Below are 16,444 nucleotides of genomic sequence, written 5' to 3' on the forward strand. Positions count from 1 at the left end.
CTCCCTGAGCCGGCGTGTGATTGAGGACCTCCCCGCACACCCCTCAGCCTAGGTTTCCTGCCTTGAAATTCTTGGGAAGGTGTTCAAGGCGCAGGGTCCAAATCTGGCTGAATCCCTTGTGGGATGTGGAAATTTCACAAGTGTTCCAGAGTTAGTTTTCCCAACTGTAAAATGGGAATGATCACTCCTTTGCACAGTGGTTTGTGCTGAGCCTGTGAGCTTGGTACCAGGTCAGCTCAGAATTAGGGCTTATGGATTGAGGGGAATCAGATCCCCCCTGCCCTGGGCCCATCAGTCTGGGTGCTGGGTGAATGGAACCTCAGTTACTGCTGCTCTGGTCCAGCCTCCCTTTTGTTCCCAAGATGTGCTTTAATGGCGAGCCTGCCCTGCTGTACCCTACCCACTACCTTGGCAAGTGATTGACAGGCTGCTGGCATCTGGATTGGTTATTTTATTGTCATGGAGGGGAAGGTGGAGAGTGTTGAGCCGACTGCACTCAGTTGGAATGGGTGGCCTGCAGGTCGTAGTGCTCCAGCCCAGCCACCAGGGAGCCGGCCAGCTTGATGGTGGCAACCCAGGGTGGCTCGCCCAGGTGGTTGGTGGGTGTGCTCAGCCTAGGGGGGAGGATAGAGTCAGCAAAGCCTGGCAATGTGACCAGGCCCCTAGCCCTTCTAGGGCCTCCCTGTCCCCATATGAATAAGGAAGCTTCTGAAGGCCATATTGGAATATCCCAAAGGCAGTTCAGGGCAGGGCTGTGTCCACCTAATAGGAAAGGGAGCTGAGGACTGGAGAGTGTCACAGCTAAGCCTCAAGAGGTCCAGGGCAGTCTCCCAGTGGTTCAGCACTCCCAGGAGCCAGGATCAGACCCCAGTGGCCAGATCTGGTGATTCAGTGTGGGTAGGGGGTAGCTGGAGGATGCAGTGTCCCCCTTGGATGAGAGACTCAGGAGGAGCCTCCCCAGCACAAGAGCTGGGACATCAGTGCCCTCTGGTGGCAGAAGCCTTGAGTCCCAGAGTCAGGAGAAGTTGCCAGAAGCTAGAGGGGTCAGGAGTCCAGGGCTGCCCCTGTGCCCAGTAACGTTGGAGGCCTGCATGTACCCCCATTTGGTTCCAGGAAGACAGTCATCTCACCCCCATCCCTGAGTGGCCTGGGATGTGGTCCTCCTTGATACCCTCAAGGACAGGGTCAAGGCAGTGTATAGGGTCAGGCCAGCTGGGACCAGCCTCCCTCTCTGATGGCTCCAAGAGAAGTACAGGAGGGCCAAGAATCCACTTAGGTATCGGATGCCATAGGGCTGGGCCAGGGTGTCCCCTTTCCCGTCAAAGGTCAGCATGGGATCAAGGGTCCTCTTGGTCCTGAAGGGTGGAGCTTAGCTAGGTTTGAGATGTGGTGGAGAGGAAGGACACGGGTCATTCTAGGGCCAGGAAACCAAAGGGTTGAGTAGGACTCTATCCAGCAGTCTGGGGTTGGGCACCCTCCGGTCCCTTCTCCCCTCCTCTCACCAGGCAGAGACGTTGCGTGGCAGGCGGCGATGGCGTGGCTGGTGGCGGCAGTAACACTTGCAGGGACAGGAGTTAAGCACCTGGAAGGGCGGCCAGTGGCGCGCAGTGCGGGTGTTAGCTGCCCCAGTCTGAGAGGCCCCGCTGCCACCACCCCCTCCACCGCTGCTGTCCGGCACTGTAGCTGTAGCTCCTTCACGAGGACCGTCTCCAGGCAAGCCATCCTCACGGGTTGCGCCCCGGGCTGCACGGGAACCCTTGTTCCTGCGCGTGCGGGTCTTGATGGGTGCAGCCGCGGGTGCGGGCGCGGACACAGGCGGCGAGGGCTCAGCCACGGTGGGAGCTGGGGATGGGGCTGGGGCCAGGGCCGGGGCCGGGGCCGGGGCCGGGGCCTGGTCGGCGGCTAAGGCTGGGGGCAGAGCAGGGGCTAGGGTGGGAGCCAGGGCTGACGCCTCGTGGCCCAGGCCCGGGGAGAGCGGAGGAGCCATCGGCAGTGGCGTTGACTGGAGCGCTGGTGGCTGCAGTGTGGGCGGCGGTGTGGGCGGGGGCGCGGGCGGCGGCGTGGGCGGTGGCAGCGGTGGTAACTCCTGCAGGCCTGGAGGCCCCGGTCGCATGGGCTCGCCAGTGGGTGCCGGGAAGATGAACATAGGCGGCGCCAGTAGGGCAGGTGCGGGCCTCCGGGGCCCGGGAGCTGAGTGCATCTGCCCTGGTGGTGGCGGAGGGGAGCCCCAAGGCCCAGAGAGTGCAGCCGCACGCCGTCGCGGCGCCCCGATGCCTCCGCCAGCCCCGTTGAAGCGGAAGTGGCGTTCAGGGCCGTCGGGAGCGCTAACCCAGTCGAATTTGGGCTTTGAGCCTGGGAAGGTGGTGTAGGGTGGCGGCGGTAGGGCCTGGGCTTGGGACGCAGGCGCCGAGGGAGGACCAGAGCACCCTTCGCCGTCTCCATCACCTCCCTCAGCTTCCTGTGCCCCTCGAGGAACCTCTCCCAGGGGGCGAGCGGATCCAGGAGGCAGGGGCCCCTGCTTCAGGACCTCGGCGTAAGAGATGGGACCCGAGGCAGCAAAGAGGCCGCCGCCTCCGCCGCCCCCGAGCGAAGCTTTAGCTGCTAAGGAACTCGAGGCTGCCGGAGGGGCCAAAGAGGGCCCCGACTTGAAGGTGATTTTACACAGCAGGCTCAGGCCGGACTCGGAAGCCACAGGCTGGGCCATTTCGCCTTCGCCCGCCTGGGGAGGCGCCCCTCCGCGAGCCCTACCGGCCGTCTGGCCCTGGTTGCCCGGCCCAGCCTGGCTTTCTGTGGGGGTTGAGGCGGGTGTGGCCAGAGCAGGAGTGATTCTGCGGTCCGCCGGCTGCCGTTCAGAAGGTAATGGTGGTGGCGGCTTCCAAGGCTCCAGGGGCGGCGGAAATTGGGATGGGGCCCTCGGGACAGTGTCCTTTACGGATAGTTGCCGGGGCGGGGGCGGGGGCGGCGGCGGCGGCGGCGGCGGCAGCGGGCGGAGGCTCGGAGGGTCGCCCTGGCCGCGATGGCTCGCCTCCAGCAGGCCGCGGATCCGGGGCACTGGAGTGCCCGCGGGCTTTTGCCATTTAGACGGGCCGGGCAGCAGGGTCCCCGCGGGGGCTGGGGGTGGTGCAGAGACCGCGGCCGCCTCTTCAGGAGGGGACATCACTGGAGAGGGCCGTTCTAAGGTGAGGGGCAGGGTCGAGGGTGAGGCCTGGGGCTCCCGGGGTACCAGGAGTCCCGGGGGTGCGGAGCTGCCAGGGAACCAGACACCCAGCCCGCGAGTCAGGCGCATGGCCTGGGAGGTCATCTCGGGCTCCACCAGGGACGTCTGGCGGGAGTCGGGGGCGCGGTCCGAGGCCTGCTCTTTTCGGGAGCCCCCACCCGCCGATGGCTCCGACTGCACGTTCCCCATTTCTGACGGAGCTGGGAGACTGATCAGAAAAACTTAAGCCAGTCAGCCTGCCAGGGCCGTGGGGACCCTATGAGGCTGGCTGTACTTGATCTAATGCGTCCGCACCGGCCCCGCCCCTGTTCTCCACGATCCGATCAGGCCCAAGTCCTTAGGTAGCACTCCTATTCCTCGACCCTCGACAATCACGCCTTCTTTCCCATGTCCCCAACACAGCTGCTGTTCAGACACTTCAGTACCTGCCCCATTATGTACTAAGGTTCCATGCCTGTCCCCTTGGCTGGTCATGCTGATCCCTCAGTCCTCTCCTCTAACTCTCTGACTCCTCGCCTCTCTCTAGATCACCTGGGTCCCGCCCTCTTCCCAGACAGCGGCAGATCCTCAGGCCTCACCCCTAAACCTCTTCCCGCGCCAGGTCTATCTACTAGCTGGCATCCACACTCAAGCTCCACCCCTGTCCCCAAGCTCCGCCCTGGCCCCGCCTCCGCCCAGAGGAGCCCACTCACCGAGTCCTCCAGCCGACCAGAGTTCAGACAGCGGCCCCCTGGGCCCGGGGCAGGGCAGGGAACTGCCGTAGCAGAAAATAACCGAAAAGAACGGGGGTGCGGGTGAAGGCAAGTGGGCGAGACAGCGAGGGCGGACCCCGAGATCTAGGCCCCGCCCCTGGAGCTCGAGGCCCCGCCCTCCTGCGAGCCCGCGGGAGCCCAGTCCCTTACGAACCTGGGTCTCCCCTTGAAATACTCCGAGGTCGTCTTCCTCGCCCCCCGGCCTTCTGGTTCTAAGCTCCACCCCTTTGGGTTGTTCTCCTTAGCCCCTCCCCTTTAGAATGCTCCGCCCCTCTCCTTATTCCCTCCCGAGGCCCCGCCCGCGCGAACACCCAGGCGTCGCTCCTCCCCTTTGGACCTCTCTGCCCCGCCCCTGAGGCAATTTACCTCTAAGCTCCGCCTTTTTAAGACCCAGCAACATCGTTTCCCAAGACCCTCTCCATGCCCCGGCGCGCCGAGAAGGCCCGTCCACCGTGGGCCCGCCCCTTCCGTGACGCACGCACTAGTCCTCGCCTTCAGCATCCAAACCTCGTTATACCCAGGCCCTCCAACCCCACCCACACGTGAAGGCTCCCTTCTCGCCCCACCCCTTATCGAACCCTGCCAGGCACTCAGCCCCTCCTATTTCGAAGCCACAGCGTAGACCACCGCCTCTTTAGAACCTTGAGACCAGCCCCTGTCCCTGCCCCTATCCCCTCCTCATAGCATTAGAGACCAATGGCGCAGATGGGTGGAAAAGTGGGGGATCCCCTCTGGATCTTAAGAAAATGGGGGCTGGGGGGTTGCTCGCTAGAGCTAGTGCCGGGCTCTAGGACCCAGCAGGCAAGTAAGCCCGCCTCGCTCTTACCCCTCCCCCAGCCGCCCCTTCCCCCCCCACACCCGTCTTCCAGGTTCCCCCTCCCTCCCCCCTCGCCCCGGCTCCCGGTGCCCGTCTCCAGCGCCGCCGGAGCCAGCGAGGGAGCCGGAACGAAAAGGAGGAGGAGGAGGCCGCGTCGCCGCCGCTCGGAGCCCGGCCGGAGCCTCGCAGGCAGGTGCCGAGGGGGGCGAGGGGGCGGGGGCTGACAGACTGCCTGCCCCGATGAGGGGGCGGCCAGGACCGCGCTGCGCCTTCTGCCCACCGAGGCGCCCCCCAGGCCCCGGCTGGGAGGACTAGGGAGTGGGGACCCCTCAAACTGCGCGGCAGCCATTCGGGGTACCAATCTTCATTTGGGGGGTCTGGACTTTCTCCGAGGAAGCCCCATTCACAAAATTCCGTCCTGGACCCTCACCATTGAGGAACGCTGAGGACCACTCCCCCCCGCGGGGGACACAGGATGTGTGGGGAGCGTAGGACACGCTGAAATCCCAGTGCCCCATTCCAGTTAGGCCCTGGGGGGACCCCTGCCCTCGTTCCCTGCTTCACCTGTTGTCGGGGGAGGCGGGCGGACAAAGGAAGCAGCGTCACGTGACTGCTCATTCACAAAATCCCATCCCATTGAGAAAAGGGGGCTGGGGGCGCTGCGGCCGCCCCTTCCCCTCCCGAAGGGCCGGGGAAACCCAGCAGCCTGCAGGTGGGGGAGGGGGCTAGAGCTCGTCTGGGTCCCTAAGGTTGGGACGCCAGGGTCCCTGTGCTGGGTGGCAGTGAGGGGCTGGACACTGATCCCGATTACTGGGCGGAGGGCTACGTCCCCTGAGCTGGGGGGCGGGGTAAAATGGTTCTGAAGGATGCTGGGGCTGGGGGGCGGGAAGGGAAGAGGGAGGAAGGATCAATCTCCCCCCCAATCCCATCTTTCCCCCCTGGCTTCCCTCGGCTGGGGCCTGAGGGAGCAGCCTTGATTTTTGTGAATGAAATGCTCTCTGGATGTGTCTTCGGTCGCCCGTTTCTGACTTCCTCTGCCTCCATCTCCCTCTGAGCCTCTCTTTCTGGCCATTTCTGGTTCTCTCCCTGTTCCCTGCCCATCTCCCGTTGCTGGGTGACTCAGTGAGCTTTGCATCCGGTCTCATTCATAAATCCGGGAAGGGGTGGGGGGGGAAAGAGCCTGGGTTTCTCACCCAGCCTGTGACCTGGACGACAGGGTGCGGAGGCAGGGGTGGGAGAACGGGAGCTGAGTTGATGGGCCCAGAGAAAATATATATGCGCAGGCACCCAGCTGTGAGGGGGAGCACTGGGTGGGGCTGTGGGTATGTGCTGAGGGAGGAGAAGGGGGTAATAGGGATGAGCAGGAGGGGGAGGGGAGTGCAACACCAGGGCTGTGGGGGTGGGGACGGAGAGATGGGGGAAAGGTGGGTACAGAGAGAAAGGGCAGACATGGAGAAGAAGATAGAGGTGGGAGAGAAGAGAAGGCATGAGGAAGAAAGGAGCCATGTGGAAGAAGGTGGCCATGGGGTTGAAGGTGGGTATCGCTAGCTTAGGGTGCAGTCGACCCAGACGTGAGAGATAAAGTTGGAGGGGAGATGAGGGTTAGGGGAACATTCCATGGGAGAGCAGGATTTGAGCTCATGACTGTGTTGTCCCTGTCCTTCCCCCCACCTCCTGCAGGTACATGGTGCGGGTCCGAGCTGTGGTGATGGCCCGAGATGACTCCAGTGGGGGCTGGCTGCCTGTGGGGGGCGGGGGCCTCAGCCAGGTGAGCGTGTGTCGGGTCCGAGGGGCCAGGCCCGAGGGGGGGGCCCGCCAGGGGCACTACGTCATCCACGGGGAGCGCCTCCGGGACCAGAAAGTGAGCCACCCTGGGGCATGCGGGGAGGGTAGGGACCTGGGGAGGGAGGGGAGTGGGGCTGGTGTGTGGAGCAGAGGTCAGGTTGCCTCTCAGCCCAGAAATCAAGCTGGGGTGTGAAGTTTGGGAGTGAATATCTGTCCTGTAGATAAGAGTTGGGAATTGCAGGATACATGGGGTGTTAGGAAGGTCCAGTCCACTGCCACTTCCAGCCAGACTATCACAGCAGCCTCCTCGTTGTCTCCCTGTACTGCTCCTGCTCCCCTCTCCAGCCCCCTGTCTGGTCCACAGGGGCACTGCCTCCCCCCACCCCCCGACTCAGACCATGTCCCTCCTCTGTTCAAAACCCTCCACCTTGCTCAGAGATCCTCGCCACGAGGCCCTACACCTCCTGGCCCTTGTCTGCCCTAAGTGTAGGAAAGCATTTGCTGGGGTCCATTTGAAAGTGTCAGAGATGGGTGACCATTCTATATATGGGTTTATCAGGAATAACTGGGCTGTCTGGCACAATGTGGAGGGACAGTGTTGAAGTTTCAGCTAGGGATGCAGTAGAAAGATATGGATTGTGTGAAAGGCTTGGGGGAAAGGTTTTGTTTCAGAGCAGGAGTCAGTGGGGGGATTTGAAATGGAGTGAAAGAATATGGTGATACTAAGCAAGGATTTGAGGGAACACCAATAGGGTGTTGGCTAGCATCTGAGGGGGAATCTATGGAAGTTTAATAAGACTATTTTGGGGTAAGCACTGGATACAGTGCCTATGTAATCCCAGCCACCCATGAGGCTGATGCAGGAGGATTGCTTGAGCCCAGAGTTTGAGACCAACCTGGGCAACACAGAGAAAGCTCATCTGGAAAAAAAAAAAAAAAAAAAAAGAGAGAGAACATTTTTGGGTAAAGTTTCCAGAGATTATTACTAGAAGAGGATTAACAATAATATTGTGAGATGTTCAGTAAAGTCTGGGAAGTATTTTTGAGCCAGAGTGGGGATGCTGGGTTATCAGAAAGGGGTTAACAATATTTTGGGGCATTCAGTAAGATTCGGGGTTTCTACAGGGGTATCAGCGGGAGGTATTAGGAAAATACAGGGGTTGGGAAAATATTTGAGCATCAGAGGTGTGTTCAGTAAAACTGGGCGTAGCTGGGTGTGGGGGTTCATGCCTGTAATCCCAGCACTTTGGGAGGCTGAGGCGGGAGAATCACTTGAGATTGGGAGGTTGACTCTGCAGTGAGACCTGATCACACCATTGCAGTTCAGCCTGGGTGACAGAGTAAGACTGTTTCAAAAAACAAAACAAGTAAAACTGGGGAGTCATATCAGCATTGATCAGGGTTCAGGGTTACACCTAGGGCTGGTGGCCTAGGTGTAAGAAGACACTAGGGTGTGCATGAGGGCTGGTGATGGAGGAGATGTCACAGGCATGTCTGGGTTGGGGTACCTGACCCTGCTCTCCTCCTGCCCCTCAGACGACCTTGGAGTGTACCCTGAAGCCAGGCTTGGTTTACAACAAGGTGAATCCCATCTTTCACCACTGGAGCCTGGGTGACTGCAAGTTTGGACTGACATTTCAGAGCCCTGCAGAGGCTGATGAGTTCCAGAAGAGCCTGCTGGCTGCGCTGGCCGCGCTGGGTCGAGGTGAGCAGCCCAGGTGGTGTGCACTGGGGGCTGACCTGGGAGCGGGAGGAGAAGCTGGGCTCAAGGAACTCACTCTCTGCCTCTCTCCCTGCCCCAGGCTCACTCACCCCCTCCTCTTCCTCCTCCTCCTCCTCCTCCTCTCCTTCCCAGGATACTGCAGAGACCCCCTGCCCTCTGACGGTGAGTGTCCAGGATGCCTCTCTGCTGGGAGGGCAGGGGTGTTGATTCTATGAACATTCTTGAGCACCTGCTGTATAACAGGCACCATGCCACATGCTGGGGACACAAAACTGGGCCCAAACTATGAGCGTCAATTCAATCCCAGTTATTCTAGTCTTTCTGCCCTGTCATGATTCACACATTCATTCAAAGGTCCTTATTGTGCACCTTTTGTATACCAGACAGTGTTTTAGGCACTGGGTTACATCAGTGAACAAAAAGTTCCTTTCCTCCTGGAGCTTCTATTCTAGTGTGGAAAGGCAGAAAATTGAAAAAATATATATATAAGCAATAAAAATGAATAAATATTAAAAGTAAATGGATGAACAAATTAATGGCAACCCCATGCTCCCAGTTACTCAGGCTCTAAACCTTGGAGTCATCCCTGACTCCTCTTATCTTTTATGCGTCTCATCTCATCTGTCAGCAAATATTGGTTCCACTTTCCAAACCATCACAATCTGCCTCCAACCTGGTACCGTCCAAACTCATCTCCCAACTGGACCATCTCAGTAGCTTCTCACTGTCAACTCCTTCCCTCCCTCCCCCACACACAGCCAGAGGATCCCTACCAACGGCTGAGTCAGATCATGCCCCTCCCACACTCGGAACCCTCCCAGGGCTCCAGCTCACTCAGGTAAAGGACAAAGTCCTTACAGTGGCATATGAGATCCCATGCCATGTGGCCCTGTGTGTCTGGCCCCCTTGCTTACTCGGCTCCAGCCACACAGCCTCCTGGCTCTTACTCTAACATGGCAGGCACAGTCCTGCCCCAGTGCCTCTGGACTGGCTGTTGCCTGGAACACTCACAGATTTCCTTGTGGCTCGTTCCCTTGTTTCTTTCAGGGCTTTACACAAATATCAACTTCTCAGATAGGGCCTCCCTGAGTATTTAAATTTAAGTATTCCATTTAAAATTGCAATCTATCAATGCCCCTTATCTAGTGCTAATTTTTTCCCATGTTCTAAAGCATTTTCCTTATTTCCTTTCTGAAATTACTATTATCTTTTTTGTTTTTGAGACAGTCTTGCACTGTCACCCAGGCTGGAGTGCAGGGACACAATCTTGGTTCACTGTAACCTCCACCTCCTAGGTTCAAGGGATTCTTCTGCCTCAGTCCCCCAAGCAGCTGGGATTACAGGTGCTCAGCTAATTTTTTGTATTTTTAGTAGAGATGGGGTTTCACTATGTTGGCCAGGCTGGTCTCAAACTCCTGACCTTGTGATCCGCCCGCTTTGGCCTCCCAAAGTGCTGGGATTACAGGCGTATTTCCCGGCCTATTTTCTTCTTATCTATTAGTTTATGGTCTATCTCCCATGCTAGAATGTCAGCTTCAGGCCGGCAAGGATCTTTTGTTGGTTTCTTGCTGTGTCTCCAATGCCTGAAACAGTGCCTGGCACACAGTAAGTGTTTAGTAAATATGTGTTGAATAAACTGAATGAATGAATGCACATAATATCGGGTGCAATTTGGCACTTGCTGGAAACCATGGGAGTTACGGAAAACACCTGCAGGAACAAAATTGATTCCCTGGGCAGAAAAGCGGGGGGATTCCAGGGTCATGGGAGATGAAGTGGGTCCACAACAGTTGCAGACAGTTCCCGTGCATCGCGCGCTTACCCGGGAAAGATGCTCTGCTGTCCAGGCCCCCTCTGGAATCTGCACTGTGGTCTTTGTGAGTCTGGCACGTTGTGGGTGCTCAATGAATGTCTATTGAAGGCAGTGTGCAGATGAGGTAGGAGTTATGCCCAAGTGACAGAAAGGAAGCTAAGGGTCTGAGAAGTCATGTTTCGGCTAGTTTCAGAACAGAGGCTGGTTTGCATGGGAAGAGGAGCACTCAGAGTGGGTGGGACTGCCCCAATAAAAGTGTGGGGCTGGGAGTGAGAGAGGAAGGCAGCTGGCTGCCGCGGGGAGAGGGGTTCTGAGAAGCGGGAAGACCATTAGATGTTCTGCAGGTTTGGCGAGCTGGTTAGATCAGGAAAAGAGTTCCACAAAAATAATAATAAGCATTTCCAGTTCTCCCAGTACTTCAGGCATGTGCTGTGCCCTTGACAGTGGCCCTAACCGCATCCTTATGAATAGGTACTCTTAGGATCCCCGTTTTACAGAGGAGGAAACTGAGGCTCCAAGAGGTGAGCTCACTTGCCGGAGGTCACACAACCAGTGACAGAGCCAGGGTTTGAACCCAGTCCTTCCTGGTCGCAGAGCCCTCGCTCTCAATGGGAGGGGGTCTATGGGAGGGCATCGGCTGTGCGGGGGCGTGTCCCCGCTCTGAGGCAGCCAATCTCCTCCAGTCCCACGTGGACAGCGACTCCTCCTCCAGTCACAGCCGCCAGGAGACGCCTCCCAGCGCCGCTGCGGCCCCCGTCATCACGATGGAGTCAGCTTCAGGCTTCGGGCCGACCACGCCCCCCCAGCGCCGCCGCTCCTCAGCTCAGGTGCGACCTGAGAGCCTGAGGCTCCTGGGGGAATGGGGCGGTGCACTCGGGACCCAAAGGGAGCGGGAGCCATGGTTCAGGGGGGTGAAAAACCACAGATTCCAGGGGATGGCTGACCTGATAACTGGGCGGGACTGGGAGAAAGCGGCGGGGAAATAGGGAGAGGCTTGGAGGCCTGGGTTTCTTGGAGGCTTGGGTGCGGGCTTCCCGAGTCTCCTTGCGCTCTTGGAGATTTTAAGGGGTTCCGAAGTCCAGAGAGGTTTAGGACCATTTTCAGAGTGTATATTTGGGGAACTCCTGGAAGAGGACTGTTAAATTAACGAGGAGGGTGGGCGAATCAGTACCCAGGAGGGTAAAAGGGGCCCAGGAACCAAACTCCTGCGCCTTTAAGGAGGAGGTGGCTGGGTCCAGAACCCCTGGATCTCAAGATGGAGGGGGCTGGGAGCTGGGGCTCTTGGATCTTAAGAGAGGACAGGACTGGGAACCTTCGGCCTCTGGGTCCTTAAAGGTGTGGGGTTGGTGCGTGGATTCCTCTGTCTGTCCCTGGAGAAAAGTGGGGATTGAGGGACCTTGGGAGAGAAGCAAGCTGGGGTCTTGAAAATCTCAATCCCAGACCCAAGAGTGCGCTAGGGAACTGGATCCTTGAGGCTGAGACTGGGATGGATTCTGATCTCTTTGTCCCTTCGTCCTGCAGAGCTACCCGCCGCTTCTACCGTTCACGGGGATTCCGGAGCCCTCAGAGCCCCTGGCAGGGGCAGGGGGCCTGGGGTGGGGCGGCCGCGGCTACGAGGATTACCGGCGCTCCGGGCCACCCGCGCCCCTCTCCCTGTCCACCTGCGTCGTGCGCTTCGCCAAGACCGGCGCGTTGAGGGGCGCCGCCCTGGGGCCCCCAGCGGCACTACCTGCCCCTTTGACCGAGGCTGCGCCCCCAGCGCCCCCAGCTCGCCCACCCCCCGGCCCGGGCCCAGCCTCTGCGCCTGCCAAGGCCTCCCCTGAGGCGGAGGAGGCAGCGCGCTGTGTGCATTGCCGCGCGCTCTTCCGCCGCAGAGCAGACGGGCGTGGCGGCCGCTGCGCAGAGGCCCCGGACCCGGGTCGCCTCCTGGTGCGCCGTCTGAGCTGCCTGTGGTGCGCCGAGAGCTTGCTCTACCACTGCCTGTCGGACGCCGAGGGCGACTTCTCGGACCCGTGCGCCTGCGAGCCAGGCCACCCGCGCCCCGCCGCGCGCTGGGCCGCTCTGGCCGCGCTCTCCCTGGCAGTGCCCTGCCTCTGCTGCTACGCGCCCCTGCGCGCGTGCCACTGGGTCGCAGCGCGATGCGGTTGCGCCGGCTGCGGGGGTCGCCACGAGGAGGCTGCGCGGTGAGGACGGCCTGATGGGTCCCCTAGCCGGCCCGAGGACCCAAAATTGAGGGTCCAGGACCCCGGACTCCGTTCGGACCTAAAACCCAAACCTAGGCACATCCGGAACTTGGAGCTTGAGTTTGGATTGAGAGATCTCAGACCTGGAACCTGGAACCCAAACCTAGGACTGAGAGACCCCAGCCCCAGCTTCATTGGGATGTCTGTCCAAGAGGTCCCAGGCGTACTGAGTTCTGGCGTTCCCCCACCCCTACACCCCACGAGGAGGCTCCAGGCATCCCCATACTTTGCATCTCAGAAGGGCCAGGGAGCGCATAGATCCCTGAAAGGGCAGGTCCCTGTTGAAATGAACGACATAGACCCCGGTCACGCCTGGCACCATGTCCCTCAGATTACAGCCCCACAATTAGTCAGGACTTGCCCATACCTGACTCTGCCTTTATTCAACTCCCAGATCAGATCTTGAGACCATAGGACCTAGAGTCACCCCCAAACAGTCCCTGAATGTTCACCTAAGACCTGGTGCCCCCACATCTGAGACACTCTTACAGTCTCAGGACCCCTGAGACAGCAGGACCCCCGGGACAGTTTCAAACAGAGTTTGAAACTCTGTTATGCTCTGGAATCTCCAGATGCTGCCCCAACATCTGCCCACAACTGAGTGCCCGCAGACCTGGCCTCCAATCCAGGAACACTGAAGTCTAAGATGTCCAGGGAACCCCCAGACACCCTAGGACCCCGGACTCCTTATGATGCACTGAGTGCTCGGATATACTCAAACACGAGATGTTCTCTTACCAAAATGACTTGGGATGCCCATCCCAGAGCCCCCAAGATCCACATATCAGACACCAAGATGCTCTGGAAGCCAGGGATCAAAGACCTCCATAGGTCCACCCACCCCAAAGCCAGGGTTCTCAGGAGCTTTGGATATCATTTATAGGACTCAGAGGTGCCTGGTGCCCTCAAATGTGCGACTGAAGGCTACCAACACTTCAGGGCCCGTGATACTGGTCTCGAGTTCTCAAACAGCCCTCTCACAGTTCCTCCTGGACCTGGATTTTGAGACCCCAAATGCCCTGGAATCTTCAGCTTCTTTCTATCCACAGATTCCCGACCCCTTAAGGGCTGGGAATCCAGCTCCCAGAAGATGGGGTGCTCATGGCGACCCAGACCTCTGACCCCCTTGGCCCTCAGCCCCTGAGTGACCCCAAGGTACTTTAGGAGCACTGGATCCAATACCCCAAAGGTGCCACTGACCCCCAAATGCAAGGCTCAAGACCCTACAACATTGGGATTGTTCCTGATCCAAGACCTTCGTCCCTCCAAACCAGAGGCATTCAGATTTGCGGTGCCCCAAGACCCTAGCACCCTCAGACCCCATATTTCTTTGGACTCAAACCTTTCTAGCCTGATGAACCCCAAGATGCCTCTACATCCGATTCCCCCAGCCCCACTTGTCCATCCTTGGAGACCTGCTGCCCCTTGAATCCTGCCATCCATAGGCCCCCAAAACTCCAAGGTTCCAGACTCTGGAATTCTGGTCCCAAGGATCCCAGCCCAAGCCCCCAGCAATCCTCAGAATTACCCCTTTATCTTAGGGTGGGATCCCTTGCATTTGGAACTCATTGTAGGACTGCCCAGGGTGGGGCGCAGTGGCTCATGCCTTGTAATCCCAGCACTTTGGGAGGCCAAGGAAGGAGGATCGCTTGAGGCCAGGAGTTTGAGACCAGCCTGGGTAATGTAGTGAGACCCTGTCTCTTAAAGAAAAAAAAAAAAAGGGACCAACTAGGAGCTCCGTCACTGTCATGTCTAGGACCCAGCATTGTCACAGATGATTATGCAGAGTCTTCATTAAGTGAAGGCATACAGCCCAGGGTTTCGAGGAGCTGGAAGTCACACCAGTCTGCTGGCCATGCTGTGCCCTTGGAAGTGTGTGCAATGGAACCTTTCAGGCTAGGTATGGCTCTGCTGTCCCACAGCCCCCACTCTTGCAGATCTTCCTTCAAGTTCAACCTTAATTCCTAGTCCAGGTTCAAGTTCCACCTTTTATGTTCTGCCCCTCCATTAACCCCTTCTCTTCCTATTTATTTATTTATTTATTTGTTTGTTTGTTTGTTTTGAGACAGAATCCCGCTCTACCACCCAGGCTGGAGTTCTGTGGCACAATCTCGGCTTACCACAATCTCCCCCTCCCGGGTTCAAGCCATTCTTCTGCCTCAGCCTCCCGAGTAGCTGGGATATCAGGCATGTGCCACCACACCCGGCTAGTTTTTTGTATTTTGAATAGAGATAGGGTTTCACCATGTTGGCCAGGATGGTCTGGAACTCCTGACCTTGTGATCCACCTGCCTCAGCCTCCCAAAGTGCTGGGATTACAGGCGCGAGCCACTGCGCCTGGCTCTCTTCCACTTTAGAGTTAGAAGTTGCTTCAGGAAGTTTGAAAGCCTGTGGCCCGCTGAGTCTCTTCTTCTGTGCAAGGGGGGAGTGCCACAGGCTTTTTTTTTCCCCAAGTGAAATGGGACTTCCAGTGGATTGAAGATCTGGTGTCCTGTATGGGGGCATCAAGGTCTTGGAGCAAGACAGCCTCAGTGTTGTGTGGGCTTGGAACCTGCATCTGGCCCCAAGCATCTGGAACTGTGCACTTAACCTTTTTTCATTACCCAGACTTGGATGGCCTTGTTGGGGTTCAAGGGATAGGTCCTCTGTCTCTTCCTTTAAATTATTAACTATTTATTACATCCGGAACCTGTGAGATTCAGCACTCCCAACCAGACCCTGGGATGGGTGAGAGAAAAGCGGGGTGTCTCTCCCCTCCCCACTCTGCCCAGCTCTCATCACTGTCAGACCCACCAGAGCTGAGGGTGGAGGGATTGGGGGCTGGGGCAGCCTGGGTTCCCATGCCCCTCTCTGTGCCTCGGTCTCCCCCCTTCCGTGGTGGGCAGGGGGGAAGCTCCATTCTTAACCTACCTCGTTTTGGGGAGGGGTGGGACGGGGGACCAGAGTGCTGTACGGTGCTGTGGGATCTGCAGATGAAGCGGTGGGGGCTGGGGAAAGGTCCCCTGGCCACCACTTCCCAGCAGCGCCTCTCCCAGGTTCCCCAGTCCTGCTCCCTGCTGAGACCCACCTCTGATCCATGATTCCCCTTCATTGCCCCCAAATCAGGGGTGCATGGAGGGCCGCCCTGGGAGCCAGGCAGACCTCAGACCCTAGAGCCCCCAGGCCCAATTTCCCAGCCGCTTGCCCCTCAGATTGGATGCTTGGCCCCCAGATTTGGGGGAGGCACCCCAACACATATCTTCCTGATCTTGATTCTAAGCCAGTCTGTGACCTCAATATTGTTAGTGTCAGTGCAGGCTGAAGTGGTGGGGGAGGATGGGGGCCAAAGACCCAGCCTTGTCATTGGGGGAGGGGGCACGAGATCTGCTCCAAGAAATGTCTGTGACAAAGTCTCAGCCTGTGTTATTTATTTGCCTCTGTGCACCCCACCCACTCACCTTCCTGAACTGCCAAACAAGTCTCCTACTTCAATTCTTCCTTCTCCCATCAGACCCTCAAGCTGAGTTTTATAAGACACTCAACAAGTGCATTTATTGAACACCTAATTATGTGCCAAGCCCTGTTGAAAGCACTGGAGATAAAGCAGTGGGCAGAGCAGACCGAAGTCCCTCCTGCAAAGAGTTTATGAGCTTTATAATAGGGGAGATAATGAGTAAATGACTTAATATGTTAGAAATGATAGCAGAAAGAAAAAAAGAAAGTGGGAATGGGGGATACACACCATTTTAGCGAGAGTGGCCAGGTCAGGCCCTCCTCAGGAGCTGGCATTTGTTGTCGTTTTAAGACGGAGTCTGACTCTGTCACCCAGGCCAGAGTACAGTGGCATGATCTCTGCTCACTGCAGCCTCTGCCTCCTGGGTTCAAGCGATTCTCCTGCCTCAGGCTCCCGAGTAGCTGGGACTACAGGTGGGTACCACGATGCTCGGTTAATTTTTGTATTTTTAGTGGAGTCAGGGTTTCACCATGTTGGCCAGGCTGGTCTCGAACTCCTGACCTCAAGTGATCCACTTGCCTTGGTCTCTCAAAGTGTCCCAAGTGATTCCAGGTGGAAATCTCCCAAGTGATTACAGATGTGAGCCACTGTGCCCAGCCAG

The 16,444-nt window shown here is 58.2% G+C and overlaps 2 protein-coding genes across 9 annotated transcripts; one reads left to right on the top strand and one right to left on the bottom strand.

The window, feature by feature from the left end:
- Positions 1–432: 432 nt before the first annotated feature.
- GGN (gametogenetin) lies at positions 433–4,410 on the bottom strand. Of its 2 annotated transcripts, none has more exons than XM_045380611.3 (4): positions 4,336–4,410; positions 3,910–3,971; positions 1,503–3,425; positions 433–614 (listed from the first exon to the last, which is right to left on the bottom strand). In XM_045380611.3, the coding sequence occupies exons 3-4, from the start codon at positions 3,404–3,406 to the stop codon at positions 497–499; spliced, it is 2,022 nt and encodes a 673-aa protein (XP_045236546.1). In that variant the 5' UTR covers positions 3,407–3,425; positions 3,910–3,971; positions 4,336–4,410; the 3' UTR covers positions 433–496. The 2 variants fall into 2 exon arrangements, with proteins under 2 accessions (XP_045236546.1, XP_065392640.1); XM_065536568.2 differs by lacking the exon at positions 4,336–4,410 and adding an exon at positions 4,124–4,183.
- A 449-nt stretch (positions 4,411–4,859) lies between these two features.
- Positions 4,860–15,745, top strand: SPRED3 (sprouty related EVH1 domain containing 3). 7 transcript variants are annotated; one of them, XM_045380613.3, is made up of 6 exons: positions 4,860–4,979; positions 6,467–6,647; positions 8,108–8,276; positions 8,374–8,456; positions 10,791–10,934; positions 11,629–15,745. In XM_045380613.3, exons 2-6 carry the CDS (start codon positions 6,471–6,473, stop codon positions 12,292–12,294), a joined length of 1,239 nt encoding a protein of 412 aa, XP_045236548.2. In that variant the 5' UTR covers positions 4,860–4,979; positions 6,467–6,470; the 3' UTR covers positions 12,295–15,745. The 7 variants fall into 7 exon arrangements, with proteins under 7 accessions (XP_045236548.2, XP_045236549.2, XP_045236550.1 ...); XM_045380614.3 differs by having other exon boundaries at positions 6,467–6,554; XM_045380615.3 differs by having other exon boundaries at positions 4,860–4,975.
- The last annotated feature ends 699 nt before the right edge of the window (positions 15,746–16,444 follow it).

Source organism: Macaca fascicularis, chromosome 19 (genome assembly GCF_037993035.2).
Source record: "Macaca fascicularis isolate 582-1 chromosome 19, T2T-MFA8v1.1".
NCBI lineage: Eukaryota > Metazoa > Chordata > Mammalia > Primates > Cercopithecidae > Macaca > Macaca fascicularis.

Excerpts from the sequence above, each read along its gene's own strand:
- GGN (XM_045380611.3), bottom strand. The coding sequence starts at position 3,406 with ATGGGGAACGTGCAGTCGGAGCCATCGGCGGGTGGGGGCTCCCGAAAA. Across the intron at positions 615-1,502 it reads CCACGCAACGTCTCTGCCTG|GCTGAGCACACCCACCAACC; the intron begins GTGAGAGGAGGG and ends CCTCCCCCCTAG.
- SPRED3 (XM_045380613.3), top strand. The coding sequence starts at position 6,471 with ATGGTGCGGGTCCGAGCTGTGGTGATGGCCCGAGATGACTCCAGTGGG. Across the intron at positions 6,648-8,107 it reads AGCGCCTCCGGGACCAGAAA|ACGACCTTGGAGTGTACCCT; the intron begins GTGAGCCACCCT and ends CCTGCCCCTCAG. Across the intron at positions 8,277-8,373 it reads GCTGGCCGCGCTGGGTCGAG|GCTCACTCACCCCCTCCTCT; the intron begins GTGAGCAGCCCA and ends TCCCTGCCCCAG.